Source organism: Felis catus, chromosome B1 (assembly GCF_018350175.1).
Source record: "Felis catus isolate Fca126 chromosome B1, F.catus_Fca126_mat1.0, whole genome shotgun sequence".
NCBI lineage: Eukaryota > Metazoa > Chordata > Mammalia > Carnivora > Felidae > Felis > Felis catus.
Window position 1 is genome coordinate 198,664,503 of NC_058371.1, and position 17,729 is coordinate 198,682,231.

Here is a 17,729-nt window from a genome sequence, read left to right on the forward strand (position 1 = left end):
TATATATATATATATATATATATATATATATATCCTGGGAATTTTCCTCCAAGCCTTCCCCAAAAGGACATACAGTGTCATAGCATGGTGACAGTTCACTAGGGAAAGGTCACTCCTATGTCATTTTTTTTTTTTACTTTTCCTTTTGAAATAATGTCAGATTTGCAGAAGAGTTGTGAAGATGGTACAGACGTTTTTACCCTTCACCCAACTTGCCTCACCTCCTCCTACCCCTCATACACCATGGTATCTTTGTCAAAACTAAGAAATTAACATTGATATGAAAGCATTAGCTAAACTACAGTCTTTATTTGGATTTAACTACTTTTTCCACTGTTTTTTTTTTCTATGCAGATCCTTTGGGAAACACTAGAATGGACTCTGAATGGATGTTAAGCCCTGAGCATTGGTGAAGTCATCAGACGCAGTGTGGTGTGAGGGGCGCCTGGGTGGCTCAGCCGGTTGAGCGTCTGACTTCGGTTCCGGTCCTGATCTCGCGGTTCGTGAGTTTGAGCCCCGCGTCGGGCTCTGTGCTGACAGCTCGGAGCCCGGAGCCTGCTTCGGATTCTGTGCCTCCCTCTCTCTCTCTGCCCCTCCCCCGCTCGTGCTCTGTCTCTCCTTCTCTCTCTCAAAATAAGTACATTAAAAAAATTTTTTTTAATAAATAAATGTTAAAAAAAAAAAAGGAGAAGAAGAAGCAGTGTGGTGTGGAACTCCTTGACCATATAAATGCCAGCAGAAGCAACATGGGAAGGAAAAGGCAAACTCCTCTTCAGAGTATGTGTCTCATCCAGGGAGGACAAGTCCCCCCACTCCCTTCATGATGGAAGGGGTCTGATAGAATCGAACCTAATTGCTTATCCAACTTGCTGGCGTGTGGCAACCATTTCTGTTGTGCTCTTGGGTCTGTGGGTCAGGATCTACAGAGGACACGGCGGGCATTGCTTTTCGTCTCGGGTCTACAATGTCCAGGGCCTCAGCAGGAGAGAGGAGGACGGCCGGGGCGTGACTCAATGGTCAGGGCTTGGAATCTCTGCAGATTTCTTCATTCACATTCTGGTGCCCCAGGGACCCAAAGCCTGGGCTCAGCTGGGTTCCTACACGTGCCCTCTTTCTGCAGCTTGAACCTCCCACAGCCTTCCATCGGAGCCTCGAGAGGGGGCCTCCCAGGAGGGAAGATCTGGACAGCAAGCATCCCAGGAGCCCCAGCAGGAGCTGAATGGTCTCTACGACTTAGCCTTAGAAGCCACACTAAGGCGTCATTTCCGGCATATTCTGTCAGTGAAGGCGGTCATGAGCCCATCCAGGTTCAAGGGAAGGGAGACGTGGCAAAAATTCAGAGCCCCTTCTCAAGTCATTCCAGAAGGTTCTGCACACAGCGTATGTCAACCGGGTCAGCCTTGGGGAAGGACTTCTACGTTGCTGAGCGTGTGCACAGCCCTCCATCTTGCACCTTGTACGTGGGCCCGTGGAGGAAATGCTGGGTGGCTAGGCAGAGGCTGACAGACACCAACAGCACATGCTCTCTTACCCCCTCCCCTGTGGGGGGGGGGGTGCCCCTGGTGAACACACGTGACTCATGTTTCACACTCTGAATCCGTGCAGATGGGCCCCTCCACATATTATTCCCCAAACCTCCTTGTCAGTAGGTTTCCAATTCTTTTCTTTCCAAGTCACTGACCATCCAGCCATGCTGGGAGTCTGTTAGCAACCATCCACGAGTTCATGTCCATTTGTACTCCGGCCATCTCTCAATCCGGCCAAAGTGGCCAAGCAAACGTACCCCTCAACATTGAGCCTGCTGGGAAGATCTTCCTTCACAGCCTTTCCTTCAGGGTCACCTCTGGGTGGGGCTGTAAGGCTGCAGCCGTCTACGCGGGGGGACAGCTATCGTGATGGCCGGTGCCGTCATATCATGCAGAACCACCCGGAAACTAAGCTGGAGCTTTTTCTCCGCCACTCATGAGAAGCTCCCCAAGGGACTGCAGGTGTAGATTAACGGAGACAGTGCAGGGGCGCCTGGGCGGCTCAGTCGGTTGAGCATCTGACTTCGGCTCCAGGTCATGACCTCACATTTCGTGAGTTCGAGCCCCGAATTGGACTCACTGCTGTTGTCAGCACAGAGCCCACTTTGGGTCCTCTGCCCCCCCCCCACCTCTGCCCCCCAGCCTCTGCTTGTGCACTCTCTCAAAAATAATTTTAAAAAATTAAAAAAAAAATTTTATGTTTATTCATTTTTGAAAGACAGAAACAGAGCACAAGCGGGGGTGGGCGGAGAGAGAAGGCGACACAGGATCTGAAGCAGGCTCCAGGCTCTGAGCTGTCAGCACAGAGCCCGACGCGGGGCTCAAAGTCGCGAACCGCGAGATAATGACCAGAGCCGAAGTCGCTCGCTCAACTGACTGAGCCACCCAGGCGCCCCATATTAAAAAAAAAAAAAAAAAAAAAATTTAAAAAGGAGACAGTGTAGCAAAAATTGATCTCAAAGGCCCCTGAGCCACCTGTACATGCAACTGACTCATGGCTTCCAGTTCACGTTCAAGCTTATATACCATTTCTACTCAGCAATGCATCACTGTGGGGCATGCCCAGCCTTGCTCTTGGTGGATCAGATGACATCCAGTTCATGCCATAGGTAGGTGTCCATTTCTCAAGACCTGGTCATTCCCTGTCAGGCCCTGACTCTGGTGGATGAAATTTCCCAGACTGAGAAGTCACCCGGCTCGGATACTTTGCCCACAATTAAGTCCTGAGCCTGATCCTTCCCTGGGTCTACCCTGTAGCTCGAGGAGGTAAAGATTTCTTTAAATGCAGCCGCAGAGGTGACCTCTCATTCTTTGCAAACTGTTCTTGCGGAAACACCTCCAGCTCAGACACAAGGGGAAGACGGCGCAAAATGAAGAACGCTCGGGAGCTCAGACCTTTTCTGGGCAGGAAGCAGGCTGAGAAAGCTGGATTCCAAACTGTTTTCTTCCAGAAAAGAATGACACGGAGGGCGAATAGAGCCCAGAGGGTAGAGCCTGACACCTTGTCAGAGTCCTAGGAGGCAGCACTGGTCCCTAAGCAAGAGAGGGGGACCCGCGCCCAGCTGGATTTCTGTGGACCAGCGACTGTGTGCCTCGCTGCCCGCTTTTCGAGTGTTACTGCGCGTACGTGCGCCTGCCTCACCGCTGTATGTTCGGTGTGCGATCGACAGGTAACTCGCCTGTGAGGGTGGTCAGCTCGAGGCCCCCGCACCGCTCTTGATTCAGATGATGAGATCCTGGAGCTCAAGCCTGTGTCTGAGGCTGGAACAGGATGGGGCTTCCGGGATTGGGACTTTCGCGTGCGGGAGGAACAGAGAGAATTTGTGGCCAGAGACTGTGGCAGTTTTAACACCCGGCTCACACGTTCCTTGACCCTCCTCCTTTAGGATGAGGGGAAGGTATGTCCCCTTGAATCTGGGGTCTGTAACTACTTGGACAGTTTCTGAGCCCATGCTCTGAGTGGGGGCTTCCTGTCTCTGGGACACAGCGGTGGGCAGAGCGATGCCCCCAAAGGGGTCCACACCCTGCTCCCGGGAAGCTACCAGCAACGCTGCGTTGCACGGCAAGAGAACACTGATGGCGGATTAGGGACTTTAAAATAGGGAGAGCACCTGGGGTTGCCCAGGTGAGCCTGGCGTGATCACACGGGCCCCCCGAAAAGCAGAAGCGGAAGGCAGAAGAGCGGATCTGGGCAATATGACAATGACGAGGAGGCAGGACAGGTGCGGCTTTGAGAGGAGGAAGATCGCCACGAGGCGAGAAATGCAGGTGCCTCTAGAAGCTGGGAACGGCCCCGCCGACAGCCAGCTCGGCACGGGGAGCTCCGTCCTCGGACCGTGGGGAATTGAATTCTGCTGCCCGCCTGACAGCACGGGAAATGGACTCCCCCCCTGGAGCCTCCAGAAAGGACCACAGCCCCGCCCGCACCCGTGAGCCCCACTGCAGACCTCAAACTACGGAACCGCGAGATAATCCATGTCTGTTGTTTTAGCTGCTGTCTGTGGCAGCTCCTTACAGCAGCCACCGACACCGACACAAAAGCTTTGGACCTGAGCGACTCTGCGGGGAGGACACCCAAACTGCCCACCCACCCCCCGCCCCCCGGGGGAGACCCTGTGCGGAGAGGAATCGGCAGCCAGCACCACCTCGCCGGCCCAGAGGGAACCGCCTTGGAAGGGGACCGCCAGCCTGCCGGCTGGGTCACCCCATGTGGGGAGGAAACAGGTTGTCCCTGCAAATTCCTGTCCAAATTTCAGACACACGAACAAGACCACGGTGGCGGTGGTTTTAAGCCTAAACGTGTCTTGTGATTTGTTACGCGGATGAGGGGAACACACGCATGTGGGGGTGAGGCCAGGAGGTGAGACGTGGCCCGGGGGTGCCAGGCCTTTTGTGCTGGCCGCGGTGACACGGATGAAGGGATTATGAGAAGAGTCCGGATGGCCCTGATGGTGTTCAGGTGAGTGCCGGGGGACAGCGGGGGAGCAGTGGCTGAGTTGGGGGGTCACTCCTGCCACTGGAGGTGCGTAGGCTGGGGGGCACCCAGCTCCTGAGGTCCTCTTTGACTCCTCTTTACTGTAAACACAAGGCAACGTTCTAACACTCTTTTGAAAAGTGTGACCTAATACAACTTTTTCAAAAAGGAGCACGACTGGAGAGCGTGGGCAGAGAGAGCTCTTTGGTGGAGTTCTGCCATTGGGGCGGGGCGGGGGGCAAAGAAAACGGCCAGTAAGTGGAGAGGCATGAGGGAACCCGTCTTGGGCGGGGGGGGGGGGGTGTGTTCGAAGATGGGAAACACGGCAATAGATCTGTGTGCACGTGGGAAGGATGCATCTCAGGGCACGACGAACACGCCCGAAGTGAGGTTCTGAAAGGTTTGCAAAAGCTGCGGTTAACACCAAAATCCAGGCGCTCACGCTGCCTTAGAAATAAAGCAGCCATACGTCCCACTTCTGCCCAAATGGGGAAACCATGGTCCTCGGCTTGGGGGCTGAATCTGACACTCGGCTGAGGAGGGTGTGCGGCCCCCACCAACTGCCCCACCTTCCCTCGGCCCAGAACCCCGCAACGCCTGCCCCTTTGGAGTCAGTGCTCAGTGCGTGCAAAATACTCCTGCTGCTGACTCCTTTAGTTTTGATGAATCCCATGGGCCTAGAACCCACCAGACTCTTTCCCACCTCGAGGAATACTGTGCTTGAATCGGTCTTTCAAGAGAAAAATGTTTTTAAGTGGAGGCATTTATCTGGACTGGGACTGCAGAGGGCACCTAATAACTTCTGTCACCTGGCCCCAGCCTGTCCCCCCACACTAGCCCACCTGCAGACACTTTGCAACTTTCCCTAGTCCCTTCCAGTGCCTGGCTGCTGCTGAAGAGAGCTTTTACGACCAAAGAGCCCGGACACAGCCAGGGTCTTAAATCCTTTTAGTCTCTTAGAAAGACCACTGTCCCCCGAGCTGGGTCCCAGACATAGACTGGGGGGTCGGGGGGAGTCCCAGTCTGGTTTTTATCCTAGTGAGCAAAGTCAGATCCCTTGATCTTTCTGTTCCCTGCCGATTCGAAGGCTCCAGCTTCTGCAGAGAGATCTCTCCCCACACCGACTGGAACAGGGGAGTTCTCGACCCGGGGCCGCACGCAGGAATCGCCTGGAGAACTCGTCCTGTGGAACAGCCCTGCTCCCCAACCACACCACCACCTCTGAGCAGCGGGCCTGGGCATCCGGGGTGCAAGCAGGTAGGAGACTTGGGCTTGAGGCTTGGGATGGCCAAAGTCAGGTACAGCTTTAAGAGCACGCACCTGCCTCTACCCTATCGTTGGCCGTTGGGGTGGGGACTTACAAGTGCTCATTTAGTCTTGACTCTGAAGGGTGGTGCTCCTCCCACAGGACGGCCTGATACCGTTTGTACTTATTTAGCAGTTACAGTAACAGGGACAGACCCCTAAATAACACACGTGGCAGTTATTAACAGAAACAGGGACCACACATGATCCTGTTTCAAAAAACTTATTGAAAGGTCTCTTTGCAAGTAACAGTGTAATCTTACCGTCTTCTTGGCCACAGCGTCAGCGTTTGGCTCTCTGGGTTCTGACAAACCAGTGTCCAGAAATGCACAGCCTTAGCTTTCTATCCAAATGGAACTATGCTCTGCAATAAAAGATGGGGTGGGGGGGGATGGGGTGTCTGGGTGGCTCAGTTGGTTAAGCACCAGACTCCAGCTCAGGTCATGATCTCATGTCTCGTCTTGTCTTGTCTCATGTGAGTTTGAGCCCCGCGTCAGGCTCTGTGCTGACAGCTTGGAGCCTGGAGCCTGCTTCGGATTCTGTGTCTCCCTCTCTCCCTATTCCTCCCCTGCTCGCTCGCTCTCCAAAATAAACATTAAAAAAATTTAAGATGGGGGGCGCCTGGGTGGCTCAGTCGGTTGAGCGTCCGACTTCGGCTCAGGTCATGATCTCACGGTCTGTGAGTTTGAGCCCCGCGTCGGGCTCTGTGCCGACAGCTCAGAGCCTGGAGCCTGCTTCAGATTCTGTGTCTCCCTCTCTCTCTGACCCTCCCCTGTTCATGCTCTGTCTCTCTGTCTCAAAAACTAAATAAGTATTAAAAAAAATACTAATAAATAAATAAATAAATAAATAAATAAAAATTTAAGATGGGATGGGGGGGGCCTGACCTTGCTCCTTACTTGTGAGGAAGCCCTCACGTGTGTGTACATAGGCTGGGCATGATTCTGCCCGCTGGTTACGCCTGCCTCATCCCATCCCTGATCCTGGATCTACGTGGTCTTTCTTTCTCTCTCCATTACCATGAATGGAGTGAGCACCTACGTGTACCAGGCACTGTGGCGGGTGTTTTGTAAACATTAGCCCACATCTTTGTCAGGGAGATGATAATCAACACCACAAAGCCCGTGCAGGTGAGGTTTAAGGCGAATGTAGTTGCATTTGAAAGCGTCTGTCTTCCTGAGGTCTCCGAAGAGCAGAGCAGACTTACACGGTTAACGCAAAGTGCTAACAGCTGAAACCAAACGTCCCAAAGTCTGCAGTAACAAAACCCACAGGAAAGTTATAAAAATATTTTATTTAAATGTTAAGGAAAAAGTACGTGTACTTAAAAATGAGTAAAAGTGCCCATGTTGAACAAATGCTAGAAACCCAGTAAGTTACACATGATAAAATCTAAAGTGGCAGGAACACATAAAATGCTTTCAAGTGGTCCTGTCACCTAACAAAACTATTATAAAAATGAGATCGCAATTGCAGAAGCTGGGTTAAAGGCACATGACATGATCATTCCTACATACACACACCCAGTGATCGCATACGATCAAAGGGCGAACAACTCTGCAATTTGGGGAGGACACCATGTACCTATAACGAAACTCTGCTTAAATGTTTACACCAATACTTTCTCCGACGATTCATCAGATTGATGCCACAAACTAATTATTTCTATTTTGAACAGAACATTTCTATTCTGAGTGTGAAAAACTCAGTAATCACTTGAGTGTGAGGACAGACAAACGAAATCGAATTTATTCTGATTTCAACCAGACTGCAACGTTATAGTTTTTCCGAGGAAACCACTCACTTCCTAGATACGAGGACACGTTGTAGCACTTCTGTTACACCTGCGATGCTGCCAGCTAGCTGGGTGTTGAATCGTTCGCGTTGAAGTGACACGCTCTTACACCTGAAAGAAAGCCAGCATTTATATTCTGAGTGAGACAGTCTGTCTTTTAAGCAGCTGGATTTCCTGTTTAAAAAGCACAGTTCAGGGGCGCCTGGGTGGCTCAGTCGGTTAAGCGTCCGACTTCGGCTCAGGTCGTGATCTCGCGGTCCGTGAGTTCGAGCCCCGCGTCAGGCTCTGTGCTGACAGCTCAGGACCTGGAGCCTGTTTCGGATTCTGTGTCTCCCAGTGTCTCTGACCCTCCCCTGTTCATGCTCTCTCTCTCTGTCTCAAAAATAAATAAATGTTAAAAAAAAAAATTAAAAAAAAAAAAGCACAGTTCAGTCCACATGCCTGTAACGCTCTCTGGCTCTCCATTACCAAAAACAAACTCACGTCAAGGGTCGAAAGCTCCTGAACGTGCGTAAAAACTGAAAACTGAACGGTGGAAAACATAACGGTATCAGGGCAGAGGAGAAAAGCAGGACACGGGGTCAGATGAGGCTCCGTCCTGCGGCGACACATGCTGATCCGGACAAAGGGAGAGATGCCAGGTGGCCCCGGACAGCACAGTGTGCAGAGGGGACTCTCCACCTCTGTGGGGCCACACACCTGCTAGTCACCACCTGCAGCCTGGCAGCCACGGGATTCTGTCCGTGTCTCCCTTATTTGGGTACAGTGACTCCCCTTAGAACTCCAAAGGGAGCACAGGCTGTTGGCTGAAATGCACCCCAATCCTTTACTTAGGATGTTAACATCCACTTCTCTGGGCCTGTTTGCATGCCTGTAAACTGACACATGAAGAAGTTTTCCTCCCAGCTCTGAAGTCAGTTGCGTAAAGAGAGGGCCTATCTTGGCTTTTTCACCGTGTCCCTAAGCACACAGAGGGAGTGCTCTCATGCATATTTATTTGATAAAGGAGTCGTCTGGTACTCGACAGACAGACCTCGCCGCGTAAGGCAGCAGGCCCAGGGAGGTAGTCGTCCGTGGGGAGCAAGAGATTCTGTAAGTAACGCAGAAGGAAAAGGCTGATGGGTCGTCCGTCAGATTTTTAGGAGGCAGCCAGAACAGGTCGAGTGGGTAAAAGTGCCCGTTCTTCCTACGTTCCTGCTCCCTAACAGCAACCTAGTCAGTCGTCTGGTGTGTATCAGGCGATGGAAGCTGACCTGGGTAGAAAGTGACCTACTGTGGGAGCTTATCTACACCGTAAGGTGTAAATACGACATCTCTGAAGGGCGGGGTGCCTTACCCCGGAAACAGTCACGGAGAACTAAACTATGCAGAAGGGGAGGGGTCTCGGTCCCTTTCATCTCAGAGTCAAAGGAAGGCACAGTTGGTGAGTAGTCCGTCACTGCTGTGCCACCTGGAAACGGTCACCAAAGACACTGGTCCAGTGAGTTCAGTGTTAGGCCGTTCCAGAACTCTTACCTCTGGACATCACCCAAGGAGTGAGATCAGCATCACAACGCCCATGAACTGAGTGAACAACACCAGCGGGGTGAGGAAGGACCACACGTGCCACAGGGCAACGTTGAAGCTGAAAAGGATAAAACACACGCGGTTGGCCGCTCCAGCTGTAATCTACGTACGTACCCCGAGATCCCACTTTGAACTCCGTTTGGGAAAGTTCTCTTAGCCAGCCACTGTGTGTGTGTATGTCATGTTTCCCAGAGATGTGGTTTGGCCAGCACTGGAAATATCACAAACTCTTCAGAGAGCACTTGGGACTGAACCACTGAAGGTCCTCCCCCGAGAGCTGGCCCAACAGGAACCCAAGTCTCTCAAAGTCAGTGTCTGTGGCGGCACATCGACGACAATGGCTACAGCCTGCTTCCACGACCCGCACACTGTCAAACCATCAGAGTAAAGACACAGTTTCAAATAACTTTTTGTTAGAAACAGGATGACAAACGTAATGACGTATAAGTTGCTATTAAATCTCCCTTTGAGAAAAACACTCTTCCTGTCACCAAGGTAAGAATAAGACAGCTTCTCAGTGCAAATGATCTTTATGGACTGAATTTGTAAGAGCAGAAGTTAATTAAATAGTTACTGGTTTCACTATGTAATAGTTTTTTAAATGGAACTTTAAACAACGGAACTTTTTAAATCCTACTGTTCTAAAAAAATAACCTTTCCGGGGTGATCTCATTCTTACGATGTAAAACACCACACCCGTGTGCCCACATCACTGAAGGGTCAGTAATAACCACAACACAAGGTGATACATGTCAATGCCCTCCAATTTCAAAGACAGAAAATTAATCATAAAAAACATTCAATTAAACGGAATAGGCACAAAATATATGGTTTTTCCAAAATCCCAATGCAACTGACATAGAAAAAGGAAAAAAGCTAGAGGAATATATACAACATAGAAAGAACAGTTGTTCTTTCTGGCTGCAGGATCATAGGGATTTATTTCCTTTGTGTTTTTCTGTAATTAACAGATTATTCTTCAGTGAGCAAGTATGCTTTCACATACATTAAAAAAAAAAAATCTGTTTTTTTTCATTGACTACCTATTAAGAAGGATATGGGTTGTGGCATTTTCCTGGTAGCAAAGCAGGAAGAACAACTGTAAGTCTAGCCACCAAAGGAGGGCAGGTTCAATAAACCCAGGTTATGTCCCTGTGATGATAACTGGGTACAATTAAAAATAATGAGGCACATCCAGGGGTGCCCGGCTGGCTCAGTCGGTAGAGCATGTGACTCTTAATCTCAGGGTCCTAGGTTCAAGCCCCATATTGGGCATTGAACCTACTTAAAAATAAAATAAAATAAAAATAAAGAGGCGCATTTTTTTGTACCAATATGGACAAATTACCAATGATACGGCTCCTTTAAAAAAAAATGGACAATCACTTTGGGAAAAAAAAATTTCAGCTGTTTACTGCAATTGGAGATACGTATGACCTATAAGCCAGCAGTTTCACCTCTAGAGACATGTATACACACGCGTGTGCACACATACCTCCACCAGACACGCGTGCACATGCGCATGAGACTCACACACAAGAATGTTAACAGCATCGTTAACAACAGCACCAAACTGGAAACGATCCAAATGCGATCAACAGTAGAAGCGACAAACGCATTCAGTGACGGGACGAAATGCTAACCAGCAACGAGTGGCTGTGATACACGGCTCGGGTCTAACGGGAGATGGGGTGAGGCAGGATGAGGCCGACACACTCGGCAGGAAGAAAAGCGAGGCTTTGCACACACTCTGCACAGCACCGTCTAAACTACAGCCCCGCTCGTGGGACACGTTTTCTTTCACAGTAAAGACAGCAGCTTTCTGTTTGTTCTGAAGTTTCGAGTGTGAGAACGACAAACAGGTAGCAGACATAACACTGCATGTAAACAGCCAAATGTAAAAGAATACGGAGTACCTGAATCCATTTCTATGAAGTTAAAAAAATAGCCAACACAAAAACAGAATATTTAAGAGATGCCAAAGAAAGCAAGTCCCACGTGGGTCGGGACAGTGTCTGTCCATGGGCAGGAAGGAAAGCGCGCTGGCTGGGGCGGGGGCGGGCAGAAAGGGATTACGGGGCTGGTATGGTTCTCTTTCTTGACCTGGGTGAGGGTTCGCCAGTGCAGTGGTGAACTCATTCAGCTGGACAACTTAAGTTGTTTCCACTTTCCTATTACATTTCCCAATCAGCACGATGCAATTAATTAATTAATTTTGAAATTTACATCCAAGTTAGCATACAGCGCTATAATGATTTCAGTAGATTCCAGTGATTCATCCCCTACGTATCACACCCAGTGCTCACCCCCACCAGTGTCCTCCCTAATGCTTCTTACTTATCCATTTAGCCCATCCCCCCACCCACAAACCCTCCAGCAACCCTCAGTTTATTCTCTGTATTTAAGAGTCTCTTATACTTGTCCCCCTCGCTTCACAATGCAAATGATTTCAAAAGCAAAACGCAGAATATATACATATTGTCAACATTTGTGCTTTAAATAGCTAAATACGCGGGACACCTGGGCGGCTCCGTCGGTTAAGCGTCCGACTTCGGCTCAGGTCATGATCTCATGGCTCGTGGGTCGGGCTCTGTGCTGACAGCTCGGAGCCTGGAGCCTGCTTCGGATTCTGTGTCTCCCTCTCTCGCTTCCCCTCCCCCACTCACATTCTGTCTCTGAAAAATGAATAAACCTTAAAAAAAATTAAAAAAACATAGCTAAATACGTAAAGAACGATCCTACTAGAAAGGGCCTCTGAGACTAGCAACGACAGGAGGCCATTTTCCCATTTCTCCTTTTCTGTAAGCTTCGTGCCCCGTACGTCGGCACCTGATCACAACACGCTTTACTCCCCTGGTTGTTGCAAAGTTAACTCACCAGACGCCGGCCGCAATAAAAGCGGCGGTTGTCACGGGTATCAAGGCTGGATACTTGACGTCGTAATCTTCAATCCCGCGGCACCACTCCAGATAGAGGATGCAGTAACACGCAAGCGACAGGCTGATCAGCAGGAGGGTGCCGCCAGCCACGAACCAGCTGCAGAGACCAAACGACACAAGGGTTGCCAGCAGACTCAGCGCCTCAGCGCGCGTCTGAGAAAAGGTTTTCACCGACAGCCTAAAAATCGATTGCTACGCAGATCAACTGGGTGAGGGGCCCACAGCTCCCCAACCCCCGCTTTCAGATGGCCTCTGTCGGGCGGGAGATGGGGTGACACAGGACGGGGCCGGCAGGTGCAGCAGGAAGAAAGCGAGTCTCGAACAGCCGTGCACTCCCCACGCTCCACAAACCACCACCCGAAGCACAAGTCTGCTCATGGCGCCGCGTCTCCTTTCACGACACGGCAGCTTTCTGTCTCTTTCTGAAGTTTCGAGAGGGAGAGTAAGAAACGGGTGCCGTGAACTCCTCTAAGGTAAGGAGGCTTTCTGGGAGGACCGAAAATCAGATTGGAAGGTGGTTACCTCAAACTGCCTCTCGGAACAGATTTCTGAGTGAGACACCCATTTCTAGAATATTCCCAATCTCCCTCCAAGGGGCAGTGTCTTTTTCCTCACTTGGAATTCTACCCCAGTGCTGACTTAGTGTGGGTGAGGCGGCCCCTGGGCCCCTGCTGGTCGTGGGAGGAGGCCAGATTTGGGGAACGAAGCCCTCTTCCTGTCTCCCAACATCTCCATTCTCTTTCGCTTCTTCATGGGGAGAAGACGGGCGTTCCATGCAGACGAGAGAGGGGTCACGGGGGTCTGGAACAGTCACAGTCACACAGGCACTGAGTACACGTCCAGCCATGGCAAGCTTCCAGGTTCCTTTAAGGCACCGAATGACACTGCAGTGCTGGGATCAGTTATGAGAGGCGGGATAGCTCAGTGGTTGGAGCGTGGCCTTCCAAATCTGCCTGTCTGGGTTTGAAGCTCAGCCCCAGCACGACTAGCTTTGTGGCTCTGAGCAAGTTACTTAACCTCAGGGTGTTCTAGAAACGTTACTAGGACCTCACAGAACAGCTGCGAAAATCACATAGCACTCTGAAAAGTGCTGCCCCATAGCGAGCAACATTATTCCGCTGGTGTGATCGATGGAAAAAATACCTCCACGTTCCTCCTTCGGGGTCTTCAGAGGCCTCTCTTCTGCTACAGTGTCATTCTCAACAGGGGCGATACTGCCCCCAAAGGGAAGAAATCCTCCTCCTCTTTCTGTACGCACAGAGAAACTCCTGCAGGACGTTACGGGGTGGGTAGGAAATGAAACGTCTCACGGAGGCTCCTCGGGAGGCGGCAACAAAGGTTGAGGAACACTGTGCCAGAGTCACGGTGACCTCCTTGCTCGGTCGGGATCCTTCCGTCTGTTCCAGGTTTTAACTCCACCTGGAACCCTGGTGCGGCTACTGCGTCCAGATATGGCAGAGGACGGAAGCAGCTGGAAAACCCGCCTGAACCAACACGCGACTGCAAGTCAGAGGCCCTCCACCCTGGCATTGGAGTCCCTCGGCAAGGTTGCCAAGGGAAGCCATCTTGCCCCCGGTTTCCCAAATTCTGACTCGGTGGGTGACGAGGAAGAGCCTGGGTACCTGGGCTTGTGATTTCTGTTGTAGTTTTAACCAGCAACTCGGCTCACAGACATGAACAGGATTTCCTTAAAAACTGTGATTTCCAACCCATCGTGACGCTTCGCTTTGTTTGTTAACATAGACCTGTGTCTCCTATCTCTGAACATCGTCTTGCAGCCTTGCGTAGACTGGAAGAACCCTAATGCCTCGAGCTTCCGAACTTGGGGGCTAACGGCAGGGCAAGAGATGAGGAATCACTTCAGGTAGATTTGTACGGCGGCAGAAGGCGGCCCGCAACCCCTCTTGGGTACGGCCCTCGTCCGACGGCCGCTCAGACTCCCCACTGCTTACTGAGGCCTTTGGCAAGAATATAGTGCCACTCAAAATCCTCAGCCTTTGAGTATCCGTTCAGGTCTTTTGTCTCTAAGATGATACTTTTCCGAGGCCAGGCCGGTGACTTCTGTGTCCTTCTCCTGCCCCACAGCCCCGGCTCTGCTACGGGACAGCGCGGGCTCCTTAGCGGCCCAGTGACTACGGCAGGTGCCCTCAACACCTCAGAGGTGTAACCAACTGTCCCTTAGCTCAGCATTTTCTTCAACTAGCGAGAACACTTAAAATAAGGAGACAAAGAGGGAAATCCTCTCTCTCCTAAAACCTCCAAAAGGCCTGCCTCCCGAGGCTGGGCTGACTAGGTGCCCCTTCTAGGTGTCCCACGGCATCCTGGGCATACGCTTACAGCGCGTACCACATGACCCATTCACCCGTCTTGGCCTGAAAGGGGCTACTGGGGGGCTGGAAGTGTGCTTCCTTGATCACTGTCACCACAGCCGAACACGTCTCAGGCTCTTGTGTCGTATCTGAATAACGAAGAGGCCGCTGCTCCCGGAAGTGTGCAAAACAACTACTCATCCTCTTTTCCCAGCCCGGGCTCTACACCGACTGAGAGACACATAGGAGTTAGGCCGATGACGTCAACTGTCAGCTCTTTTACTGATGGAGCTGCAGGAAGGTGGCTTTGGTGACCAGACGTGCCACCAGGTTCCAAGTTGACATGAAAACCTAGAGACCCTCTCGGGTTGGGGCTGCCCCCAGAAATGACGGCAGAGAAAGCCAGACCAGAATCTGGGCTTCCCACAGACAGCTGGCTCCCAAGAGAAAGAAGGTGCCTTCGACACGTGGCTGGTTCTTCATCCCAAACTCGGTCAGGGAAGGGGCAAGCAGGGTAAAGGGCAGGAAGACAGGAGTGTTTAAGGAAAGTTCTAGCTCCTGGCATTAAGGCAAGAGGCGAATAGGCTTTTATGGAACAACTGAAACAAGTCCCATATGCCTCCTTTCTCCTGAATGCATGCTCTGTGCACCTCCCGGCTCTCCCTCCCGCAGTCAGCGTCCGAAGGCCTCTGAGGAGAAACTGTGCGTCACCCCCATGATGACACGGGATCAAACGGTCCTATCCGCACCTTTCTAGCCCTGCTGGTCCCCGTGCTCGCATCCTGTGCAAACCACCACTCCGAGTGCCAGCTCAAAGCTCACCAACGTCTCTCCCTCTTGGCTCTGCTGTGTGGGGGCCTCTAGAACACTCTTCAATATTCAGTGAGGACTCAGGTATGATTCACAACCTTGTCCCCCCCCACCAGTTCCTGAGATTATACTGAAGAGATCTCAATCCTCATGAATGACGGACGATTTGACATCAGGCCTCAAAGCTCCTGACTCCTCCTTCGAGTGACGTCAACCCTAATTCAATCACTCCCCGTAGTTACTTTGTTAGCTGTAACTATGCTCTGCAAACAAACTCTGAGGCCCTGTTCTCACCCGCCAGGGTCCTGGCTCCCTCCTCCCGGTGCTCCTGCACTGTCTTCAGACAGACTGTCAGAATCTTTCTTCTTCCATTTTTTACACATGGATTAGGTTCTTCTTAAATTCACTACCTTCCCCATCCTCCAACACACTTGTGCTGCAAGGCATACTGAAGTACTTTCCAGTTTCATCCGTTCGGCTGTATGTGTCCCAAGCACACACTCTCTTGGTCACTAGTGACCTTTGTGTCACTTTGTGTCACCAGTACCTCCAACACCGTGCCTGGCAGGAAGTAAGAGGTTTCTAAGCATTTGAAGAATGCAATTCACAAGACACTATGAGCGATGAGGCGAGGGCGCGTAATTACGAAGCAATGAAGTTTTCTCACCTATTGGTGTGGAAGTTTTCTTTAACGGTTTTAAAGAAATCAACATAGTAGGTCACAACAATGGATGCCAGAATCCAGAATCCAGAATGGATGTTAAGTCTTGGAAGAGGTTTCTCCTTTCTCTCAACAGTGGTAGAGGCTTCTGCAAATAAAGGAGATTTCAACTTATCAAATTACCATAAATTTATGAGGAAAAAGAACACCTATTTTAAGCCGGATAAAATAATTTCCTAGAGCTTTCCCAAAACCAGATTTTCTCCAATTAGAGAACCGATTTCTTCTGTACAGCCACCAAAACACATTGATATTTGCAGGAATAATTAATAGGAACCTGCTATAAAACATATTCAGTATAGTCAACTTGTTCCCCCTAAACGAATTTAAAATCAAATTTACAATATTACCGTCTTTTGGAAAGAATGACACCATCTGGTAGTATACGAATTTTAGTATCATGTTTCAAATATTGCCTAGGAAAGCAATTAGTCTTGTTAATTAAGAAAAATGGAGACTGCAGACATTAGAGTACAAAATGGACTTGTAATTTCCCCCAAATACTTTTAACTACATATTTTAATTATTTCAAACAAACACAACCTTCTGAGGCAACGGCAGGGCACAGCAGAGGTCTAGTCCTGATACAGCAGTGTCTAGACAGATGATGGACAAATCAAATTTCTTCCAGCTGAGACCCAATCTGAAAGAATAGGTGGCTGGGGTTGGGTGTGATGAGTTATTTCTAACAAATTCCCCAGAGGAGTGACATGCCCCCCCCCCTCTTAATTCTCGTGAGAACCTTTGGTATACATCTGAGACCCCCGACCTTGAACAAACCATCTGAATCCCCAGGACGCTTGTTCATAATACAAATTCTGGGAGACAGCCTCAGAATTTGTAAATAAGAATGCCTGGGCATGATGTTTTCTGCGTTTACTTTTCAAAGGGTAGTTAAGTGCACGATTTGCAACATAGAGGGCAGAAAAATCTAAAACGAACCCTCTTTCCCCTATCCTTAACCCTAGTTTCTCAACCCCAAAGCAACTACCAACACCAACTTCTATGAATTCTTTCATATTCTATGCATTTACAGGTGAACACACATCACACGTTACCAGGTCTGTACCCAAACGGTGGTACAGCGGACTTTGTCCTGCGCCTCCTGTGAAAATCATCCCCATAGGGCGAAAAAAGTCTGCCTGCCGTGTCATGTAGGAGTACATCCAAATGTATTTAACCAGCTCTCTGCTGATGGGCAATTAGACATTTTCAGTCGCTCGCCACTACGAGGAATGCTGAAATTAAACACTGTGCACATACGTCCTCGTGTACTGGACGAGTATGATGCTTTGGTAGATTCTTAGAAATACAACCGGATGGTATTTTTTATTTAAATGGAGAATGCCAAACAGGTGTCAAACCAGCTCTCCTGGGAATCCTGAAGCGCAGCTGGGATGAAGATGCGCGGGGCTACGCGATCACTAGGAATCTCTCAGGGACGCTAAATACCCGACTTGCAAAACGGCTTGGCAAGCCTTGAATAAACGAAACCTGGTCCCTCCTGCCAGGACAGGGCTGCGGGAGGTCCGCGGGGCCGGCCGTTTCCGGGCGCCTCGACTCCGGACACCTCAGCGCAGCTCGGGGCGCGCCCGGGGGGAGCGCCTCACCCGGCCCGGCGTAGCCCTCGCTGTCCAGCGGGGCCTCGGTGTCCCGCGGGAACAGGTACCGCCGCCGGAGCTGCTCCCGGGCCCGCGAAGCGTCCATCTTGGCAACGCCCAGAAGCGCGACGGAAGTGACGTAACGACCGGAACTTCCGCCATCGGCTCCCCGGCAGAGGTGCT

General features: G+C 50.6%; 1 protein-coding gene across 1 annotated transcript; it reads right to left on the reverse strand.

Annotated features, from left to right (window-relative positions):
- Nucleotides 1-7,080: 7,080 nt before the first annotated feature.
- On the reverse strand, nucleotides 7,081-17,706 carry TMEM128 (transmembrane protein 128). Its single transcript, XM_003985511.4, has 5 exons — nucleotides 17,556-17,706; nucleotides 15,892-16,033; nucleotides 12,044-12,202; nucleotides 9,116-9,224; nucleotides 7,081-7,711 (listed from the first exon to the last, which is right to left on the reverse strand). Exons 1-4 carry the CDS (start codon nucleotides 17,650-17,652, stop codon nucleotides 9,125-9,127), a joined length of 498 nt encoding a protein of 165 aa, XP_003985560.1. The 5' UTR covers nucleotides 17,653-17,706; the 3' UTR covers nucleotides 7,081-7,711; nucleotides 9,116-9,124.
- Between the last annotated feature and the right edge of the window lie 23 nt (nucleotides 17,707-17,729).

Bases quoted from the DNA above. Each gene is read 5' to 3' on its own strand.
- TMEM128 (XM_003985511.4), bottom strand. From the start codon at position 17,652: ATGGACGCTTCGCGGGCCCGGGAGCAGCTCCGGCGGCGGTACCTGTTC. The intron at 16,034-17,555 runs GTGAGGCGCTCC...CTTTATTTGCAG, and splicing joins CGAGGGCTACGCCGGGCCGG to AAGCCTCTACCACTGTTGAG. The intron at 12,203-15,891 runs GTGAGAAAACTT...TGGTCTCTGCAG, and splicing joins GAAAACTTCCACACCAATAG to CTGGTTCGTGGCTGGCGGCA.